At 34.6% G+C, this 10,109-nt stretch overlaps 1 protein-coding gene and 1 pseudogene across 1 annotated transcript; both read left to right on the plus strand.

Annotated features, from left to right (window-relative positions):
* Positions 1 to 249: 249 nt before the first annotated feature.
* Positions 250 to 1,286, plus strand: LOC109089547 (olfactory receptor 52D1-like). The gene has a single exon (XM_042748461.1). The coding sequence runs from the start codon at positions 250 to 252 to the stop codon at positions 1,195 to 1,197; it is 948 nt and encodes a 315-aa protein (XP_042604395.1). The 3' UTR covers positions 1,198 to 1,286.
* Positions 1,287 to 8,451: 7,165 nt separating this feature from the next.
* LOC122141237 lies at positions 8,452 to 9,411 on the plus strand (annotated as a pseudogene).
* Positions 9,412 to 10,109: the final 698 nt, after the last annotated feature.

Genomic DNA, 10,109 nt, shown 5'->3' on the forward strand with positions numbered 1-10,109 from the left:
AAACCAAACAAGACCTCCCTACTTTAAGTTGTGACACACCTATCTGTGGATACTGTACATTTATTTAGCTTTTTTCTGACTGTGGCTACTTTATCTCCTTAGGCAACAATGGTAATTTAAGCTTCATGAAATGTCTGTTTTAAATAGGTTGTTTTAGTGACCTTTGATTAATATTGTGTTGTGTTTAGTTGTACTGCATAATGTTTGTTCATTTCATGTGATTTGAAGGACTTCACTATGAATAACATGATGGATAACATGTCTTATCCTCTGATACTGACACTTATGGTGCCAAAAGAAACTAAATCATATAGACATGTATATTTTATTTGCTTTCTTGCATTATATCTACTTATATTGTCGATTATTATTCGTCTTGCTATGGTCATTATAATGGAGAAAGCTCTTCATGAACCAATGTACATATTCTTGTGTCATTTGTGTATAAATGGGGTTTATGGCGCTTCAGGATTCTACCCTAAATTTCTGTCTGATTTAATATTGGATTCATATGTGATCTCCTCTCACATGTGTACTTTGCAAACCTTTGTTATTTACAGCTCTTTACTTTCTGAGTTCACAATATTAACAGTGATGTCTTATGATAGATATGTAGCCATATGCAAACCTTTAGAGTATCATTCCAAATTAACTAAAAACACCTGTGTGAAACTAATTATGTTCTCATGGTTTGTTCCTAACTCCTTGACAGTTGCATCAGTTCTGTTATCAAAGTTGAGGCCCTTTTGTAAATATCACATAGACAAATTATATTGTGACAACTGGTCAATTGTAAAACTGTCTTGTGCATCATCTTTTGTTAATAATGTCTTTGGATATGCTATTACTGTTATATTTTTGAGCTTTATAGGTTTTATAATTGTGTCTTACATTAAACTGATCTCTGCATGTAAAGCATCTTTAGAAAACAGAAGGAAATTCTGGCAAACATGTTTGCCACATATATTTTCACTTATAAATTTCACTATTGCTATGCTTTTTGATGTTATGTATAGTAGATATGGTGAAAATGATATTTCAGAGAGTTTGCGTAATTTTTTGGCTCTTGAACTGGTGATAGTCCCACCTGTGTTCAATCCTCTAATCTATGGGTTAAATATTAGAGCAGTGCGCACAAGAGTTTTCACTTCATGTGTTGCATCAAGAGTAAATGTTTCACAAAACATCAAAACTTAATTATGTACTACTAAGTGTACATAAACAAGTTTGGCTTTAGCAATGAAATGTGAAAACTGTGAGAAAGAGTGTGATTTTAATACACACACACGAACACATACATAAATATATACAGTACATATATATATATATATATATATATATATATATATATATATATATATATACATACACACACACACTCACACACACATGTACATTTTATTGGGTCATATGTGTGTAATGTAGCCTCAGGATATTACCCTAAATTTCAGTCTGATTTAATGTTGGATCTTCTCTCACATGTGTGCTCTTTATTTACATCTCTCTTCTTTGTGAATTTTCAGTTTTAACAGTGATGTCATAGGATAGGTATGTGACCATATGTCACCCTTTATACTATCACTATCACAAATTTTCTTGTTTCATTTTACAAGTATTCTGCTGGTCAATGCTGTACATTATGTTCAGTGCCCTGCTCTTGTCAAAAATGTTATATGGTTATAAAAATCATATTGTAACCTGTCATGAAGTGCCATTTTTAATTGTCTTGGATAAACACAGTGCCAAATACATGTTGTATTTATACATAAACATTTTTAAAAAGTTAATTATTATTATTCTTTATATATTTTACTTTATAAAAGTTAACATTTTCACAGCTGAAACCAGATGATTCATGTTATAACAGCAAAATATAATCCATCACAAACTGGTTTATTTGATTAACAGAAATAGTGCCGAATCTTAAATACTTCTGAAGCTTAAATACTTGTGTGTGTGTGTGTGTGTGTGTGTGTGTGTGTGTGTGTGTGTGTGTGTGTGTGTGTGTGTGTGTGTGTGTGTGTGTGTGTGTGTGTGTGTGTGTGTGTGTGTGTGTGTGTGTGTGTGTGTGTTTTACAATGATCAACATGTTTATTTTCAGGGTTAAATTACACTTTAAATAACAGATTCCCAGTTTGACCCTAATGAACTCTACTGAATGTACTCTAAGTGGTCAATATTGTAGTTTGTGTATCACTGTCATTGTGATTTGTGTGAGGAATATTAAAAGGCTCTATACATTATCCAGCTCAATTCAGTTTAAGTTTTGTTTGTCCAATCAGTGGTGCCCCTGCCTGAATGCAAAAGTATGGAAAGTGTCTGAAAGTACAGACACTACTCTGACATCACCAGAATTTCAGTACATATTCTATAACACAATTTCTAAATCATGTATGTCAGTAATCATATAAGCCAATGCAAAATTTGCCAGTAATCAGTTTGCAGTTTGTCTATGCTGATTTACTTCTTTGATATGCTACATTCTTTTCTTTTCTTTTTAAAAAAGGTGACACAATAGTCAAAGAAAACAGTAGAGTGTATGGTGATATTGAAAGACATTTTAAAATCATGTGGAAAACTGAACTTAAAAACAAAATGTAACAACAGTCTGCTGTGTTGCTGTGCTGTGTGTGTGTGTGTGTGTGTGTGTGTGTGTGTGTGTGTGTGTGTGTGTGTGTTTCTGTTTGCGCACAGCTTTCCCTGTCAAAAAAAATGAAGTTCCTATGCCTTTTTCCCCTCCGCATCTCTGTGCAGCACAGCAGTGTAGCACACATTGATCGGCACATCACAGACAGGCAGAGAGCCACAGAAGAGAAGCCCTCCCTCCCTTTACAGTTGTGTTTGTCTTGGTGTGGAGGTGAGTGGTGATGAACAAAAGACTAATCTATCTGTGCCTTAAATTTACAGCTAATTATCCAAAAGACAAAAGGCAAATATAGTTAATTTGTCTAGCTAACATCCATGACTCATGAGCTACCATGTAATAAGTTAGCTAAAGCAGCTAAGGCAATATGTGTGAGGGAATTAAAATACATTGGTTAGTTAGTCAGAGTTGTGTTAATATATTCAAAGTTTTGTTTAGAAAAAATGTAAAACATATGAGAAGTGCCCCTTTTTTTCCACTTGAGCCCCTGCCCCTAAAAATGTCTGTGCATGTCTCTGAATGTAAAACATATGAGAAGTGCCCCTTTTTTTCCACTTGAGCCCCGACAAGTTAAAAACTAAAACTGTTCAAGCAAAATTGCCAAATCATGTTTAATTTTTAAATCATCTGATGATCTGAGCACCAAATGCTGTATTGCAATGAAACAAATGTGAAAGACCAAACAAGCTCTTGAAAAAACCCCAAGGGTTTATTTGCTAGATCCTCACAGACCAGTTGCCATGGGCAAAAGTGTTATTTATAAGCAGGTCAGTGGTCATTACAGCCTCCATATTTTGAGACCATATACTATAAGATTTGACTGTTGGTGTAAGGTAATGGTTGAATGCTTTTCGAAATATGTCTTTTTTGGATTTTTGTCTTTTATGCAGTCAATTTTCATAGATCATACTTGATGAACATGGATAAATATTTGTCAAATAATTATTGTTACATCTATTTTTTACAACAATTAGAGAACTATTATAACATCTCAAATAACTAAAATAAATAAAATGTAGTTTTTTTGCATAATTCCTGATGAGCTTGACTGACAGCAGTGTTAGCCAATTATTATCCAGGCTGTTTCGGGTGTCACGGTTATGATCTGTTTTGGTTTAGTTTCTGTGTCTCCATTATCCTCAAGGAGTCTAAACGCCCCCAAGATAAGGGATTAAGCTGGGATTTGCCAGTTATCCTGGCTGAATTTAGCCCTGACTCGGTTGCATGAAGGGAGGCTAAATTAATCTACATTAAGTTACTATGGAGATTTACACTTTGCAGCTAGCCTGCTCCAGAGCAGGCTAACAATCAGGCTAAGATTAGTGATTTATCTGTTAGTTCCCCTGTCAATCCTGCTAGAAATTAATGTGTTTTACAGTCACTCCATGATCTTCTGTAAATATGTTGCATCGTTATAATAATCCTACATTTAAATACTAGCTATACTGTCATTCATCTAAGTATGCCTATTTTAGTGTTATTAAGACTGTTCATATTGCTGTCAGAGGTTTGATGAATGCATATATTATTGCAGTTGTTGAGATTATAAGAAATGGCTGATGAAGTTGCAAATGTGGTTTCATTTAAGTCCATGACGAGGTCAATATGTAGTGTATATATAGGCTTATTTCTTAATTAATGTTCCATTTGTTAGTCTTTTCAACTCGAATAAAGGAATAAGAAAATATATTTTGAAAATGGTTCTACTCTTGAGGATGGCAACAACCTTATAAATATTTTTAGTAAACAACAAAATACCTTTATATGTTCTGGATCATCTGATTCTTCTTTTGAAGTTCTATCCAAACCTGTATGAGTTGCTTTCTTATGTTGAACATAAAAGAGGAAAAAAAAAATACTATGGAAGTCAGTAGGAGCCACCAACTGTTTGATTACCAGCAATCTTCAAAATATCTTCTTTACACAAAATTGACATGACACCTCAAGCCTTCTGGAGTCCAGTGACACGGTCTCATCATCAGCAGATGTGCCTTCCCTCTGCCATATTCAATAGAACTTGTATTGATAGTTTTGACAGGATGTGCCAAGCCTATGATTTTAATAAAGAGAAGTCACCAGCGGATCATAGTCTGGTGGCTCCAGAAGTGTAAGTGTGTTACCATACACTGCAAGGTAAGGCAAAGTCAGACAGTCCACATAAAAAAATCTAAATACTTGATTGTTTTCCATGTGCAGTAGTACGGCAGTAATGTACCTTGTATGAAGAGGCCAGTCTCTCTTGCTGGGCCAGAGTCATTGGCTTTCCCTCACTGTATCCCTTCCATCACTGGCTTCCCTTTATTCAACTCCAGGGCCAGCTCCTCTGCTGTGGTCAAGTCTTGGGTTGGAGGGCCACCCCCCGTGCCAGATATATGAGCCTTTTTTTCAATGCTAAAATCAACACAGACAATAAAATATGGCAGCAGACACTATTCACTTAATTAGGCTTTTTTTTTTTTTTTTTTTTTTTTTTTTTTTTTTTACACATCAAGTCACTTACCAGCCTGCAAAATGTTCTTGTACTTGCTGCCAGGTCCTTTTTTGGCCAGACACGCTTGTTCTTTAAGAAGGATAGATAGATAAGAGAGATAAAATAAATAAACGATTAGATAGATAAAAACAGATCAAATTATCAGATTAGATTAAATCAATTAGATAGAAAACTGAAAACCTAAATAAAAATTGATAAAAGAGACATGAGATAGATTAAATAGACAGATAAAATGAGGAAAATAGTTCAAATACTGTAGATACACATAGTGGATAAGTAGCAGACCAACTGAATGCATAAGTAGTCCAAATAACCAGTGCTCCACTGAAGCCATCATAATTACAATTCAAGGAGTTATTTGTCATTTCCCTAAATTAACAGTTGGACACTTTGCCTTAAATGTGACCAGTGGACATGCATGTTACTCATGCAAGCACTTAATTGCAAACACTTATACACTATGCGCATCTACAGTATTTGATCTATTTTGCTCATTTTATCTGTCTATTTAATCTATCGCATCTATCTCTTTTATCTATTTTTATTTAGGTTTTTTTTCTATCTAATTGATTTTATCTAATCTATAATCTGAAATAAAACTTTGTCTTTGTTTTATTAAAGAAGCTGTATTTCCCTTTTTACATATTATATGTTTCACCTCTTCATATGTTTCCATTAGAAGCTGTTGCTCAGTTGGCGAGAAGTATGCCGCACGGGTTTTATCCATTTTTGTATCATTGTTTCTGTGATCGATCCCGTGGTCTGTTTAAGAATGCCGTGAACGTGCACTTATCCCAACTATCTACACTTGGCTTGACATAGCTGCATGCTCTCATCCTGGCTTAGCAAATGTGCAACAGACTAAGCCAGGATGTGCTGATTGAACTAGGTCAAGCCGCGCCTTTTTTGCTATCCTGGCTTTCTTAATTCTACTTTTGTGCAATACCCATCTGCGCGCCTTTTCTGTTATCCTGGCTTTCTTAATTCTACTTTTGTGCAATACCCCTCTGTGTGGAGATTTGACAGATCAGGTTTCCGTGAGTGTTCTCCATTATTCCTTTGTCCCGTGTTGATGTTTGATCATTTGGATTTGTTTGGTTGTGCCCATTCTCTCCTTTGGATTATCAAAATAACTACTTTGATATCTCCTTCGTCGTGCTCTTTGCTTTGCATACATCACGTAACATCGGGCATGTTGTGCATGTAAATTCGTGCTTGTTCACCCATTCAGTTGGACTGTAATTTGCAGCTGTGAGTTAGAAAATGTTAGAAAAACAGCAGCAATGCAATATTCTGTAAAAAAAAAAAAAAAGCTTTTAAAAACTTGCACTGATGAGGGAGAAAGCCCGTCCATCAGTCTGCAAGTAACGGTAAGACTTTCAGTCCCCTGCGTGATCATTCTGTGAAGCCTGGAAAACACTACTGTCAGGCCTATTATGAATGTCATTTGAGCTCAGTCAATGTTGAAAGTCGTTTTGTGTGCCATGTCTAAAGAATTTAAGATCAGCTGTTGCCAGTTGTCCTCACAAAGATTAGTTTATTTTTTTATATATATATAGGCCTATATAAATTTTGTGACTGATGACGGTGATTAACTGCACCTGTTTTCTAATTTTTAGCCCTATTAATTTAAATAACGAATTGACAAATTAAAAAAAAATAAAAAATCACACATTTCTGAATAAAATAATTGTATACACTTTAGTTCTATCCAATTTGGCATTTTCAATTAATGTAGGCATGTTACATTCTGATTATTAGGCCTATTAATAGTATTGAGTTACTTTTTTATTATTAAATTAATATTACAATTAATTTGCCCGCAAAAAATTTCATAGCATATCACCGCATAACTGATGCGCTGCAAGGATAATAAAGATTAGGCTAGCTTACTCCTCACTGAAAATGTTTTTAAAAGGTCTTTCAAAACAGGTTTATTATACAATGAATTATATTCCTATAATTAAAATTATTAAAACTGCAATCATAAAAAAAGCTTTATTTCAAACACCAACTTTTTCAAAAAGAAAAAAAAACAACCTGTTTAACTTGCTTATTTTGCTCCATCAACTATTTAACTCCATATGTCATACTAACAAGAAAGTATGCTTCTAACCCATAGACTGTATAAAAACATGAACGTAGTGTCCGTGACGTCACCCGTAGTTTTCTGAAGAGCCTTTTTGAAGCTCAAAGTGAATGAAGCGGGCCATCATCATCTTGGCAGCGCGTCACTGCGCTTCACTCCCGGATGATCAAAAATTGGCAAAAAGGCGGAAGCTGGTTGCTGAAGCCACGCCCACGTAGTGGGACGGCAGTGACAATCCACCTGTCACTCAAGCACCACCTGGCCATGCCCTTAATTACTTTAAGGCTTAATATAATTTAAACAGATGTGTTATTAACCCCCCCCCCCCCCCACAGTTGTCACGAAGGGCTAAATTAGCTATATAGACCAAAATAATTTTTTGTACCAGGCTGTAAACATGTTTTTTTTTCAGCTGTAAAGTTAGGCTTTTTAACATGGGGAGTCTACAGGGTTGACTCCCTTTTGGGAAGCTTCAAGGGAACGTCCACATTACAGGTTAAAGGTCAAATTCACCTCACACCGTGTCTACACCGGATGTGAGCGGCATGGTGTGGCATGACAAATTACTATATAACTCATTATAATCAGTGATGCTGTCTACACTGGATGCACTGCATGACAAATCCCCGACAGAAAACTGCTGCTGTGTTTTATTTATGATGTACTGACACAAATTTCAAATGATTTTCAACGGTCGCTTTGTCGCATCCAGACTTTTAGAAAGAATCTCAAACGACAACATAATAATTATACACACACTGTATATAACCCTTGGGTGTACCCTACCTAAGTGAGCAAAATCCTTGGGTTTACCCTACCTTTTACAGCATAAGTGGGGCTGTTTGAACAAGTATTGTTAGCATATTTGACATTTATTAATTTTGAAGTGTTGAAGTGCAAATTGTTAAGCTCCTAATGAATCCCAAGGAATTTAGCATGTCTCTTATATATTTCCCTAATGACAAATCAGTGAATATAAAACAAAACAAGACCTTCCTACTTTAAGTTGTGACACACCTATCTGTGGATACTGTACATTTATTTAGCTTTTTTCTGACTGTGGCTACTTTATCTCCTTAGGCAACAATGGTAATTTAAGCTTCATGAAATGTCTGTTTTAAATAGGTTGTTTTAGTGACCTTTGATTAATATTGTGTTGTGTTTGGTTGTACTGCATAATGTTTGTTCATTTTATGTGACTGGAAGGACTGTACTATGAATAACATGATGGATAACATGTCTTATCCTCTGATACTGACACTTATGGTGCCAAAAGAAACTAAATCATATAGACATGTATATTTTATTAGCTTTCTTGCCTTATATCTCCTTATACTTTCAATTAATATTCGTCTTGTTATGGTCTTTATAATGGAGAAAGCTCTTCATGAACCAATGTACATATTCTTGTGTCATTTGTGTATAAATGGGGTTTATGGCGCTTCAGGATTCTACCCTAAATTTCTGTCTGATCTAATATTGGATTCATATGTGATCTCCTCTCACATGTGTACTTTGCAAACCTTTGTTATCTATAGCTCTTTACTTTCTGAGATCACCATATTAACAGTGATGGCTAATGATAGATATGTAGCCATATGCAAACCTTTGGAGTATCATTCCAAATTAACTAAAATCACCTGTGTGAAACTAATTCTGTTCTCATGGGGAGTATCATTCCAAATTAACTAAAATCACCTGTGTGAAACTAATTCGAGGCCCTTTTGTAAATATCACATTGACAAATTATATTGTGATAATTGGTCAATTGTAAAACTGTCTTGCGTATCAAGTTTTGTTAACAATGTCTTTGGATATGCCATGACTGTCACATTTTTTAGCCTTATAGTTTTTATCATAGTGTCCTACTTTAAACTGATCTCTGCATGTAAAGCATCTTTAGAAAACAGAAGGAAATTCTGGCAAACATGTTTGCCACACATATTTTCACTTATAAATGTCACTATTGCTATGCAATTTCACTTCTGCTTATTTAGATATGGTGCAAATGATATTTCAGAGAGTTTGCGTAATTTTTTGGCTCTTGAACTGGTGATAGTCTCACCTGTGTTCAATCCTCTAATCTATGGTTTTAATATTAGAGCACTGCGTAAAATAGTCTTTACTTCGTGTTGCATCAAGAGTAAATGTGTCTCACCTGTGTTCAATCCTCTAATCTATGACTAAGTGTATATAAACTAGTTTGGCTTTAGCAATGATTTGTGAAAACTGTGAGAAAGAGTGTGATTTTAACACACACACACACACACACACACACACACACACATATACACATGTACATTTTCTTGGGTCATCTGTGTTTGATTTACATCTCTCTTCTTTGTGAATTTACAGTTTTAACAGTGATGTCATAAGATAGATATGTGACCATATGTCACCCCTTTATACTATCACTATCACAAATTTTCTTGTTTCATTTTACAAGTCTTCTGCTGGTCAATGCTGTACATTATGTTCAGTGCCCTGCTCTTGTCAAAAAGGTTATATTGTGTAAAAATCACATTGTAACCTGTCATGAAGTGCCATTTTTAATTGTCCTGGATAAACACTGTGCCAAATACATGTATTTATACATAAACATTAAAAGGTCATTGTTATTATTATTATTTTTATAAAAGTTACCATTTTCACAGTTGAAACCAGATGATTCATTTTATAACAGCAAAACATAATCCATCACAAACTGGTTTATTTGATTAGTAACAGAAATAGTGCCGAATCTTAAATACTTCTGAAGCTTTGTGTATGTGTGTGTGTTTTTTTTCATTTTTTTTTTTTTTTTTTTTTTTTTTTCATTGATCAAAATCCTAAGCTTTCTGTTTATTTTCTGGGTTAAATTACATTTCAAAATAACAGATTCCCAA

The sequence above is a fragment of the Cyprinus carpio genome, chromosome B21, assembly GCF_018340385.1.
Source record: "Cyprinus carpio isolate SPL01 chromosome B21, ASM1834038v1, whole genome shotgun sequence".
Classification (NCBI taxonomy): domain Eukaryota; kingdom Metazoa; phylum Chordata; class Actinopteri; order Cypriniformes; family Cyprinidae; genus Cyprinus; species Cyprinus carpio.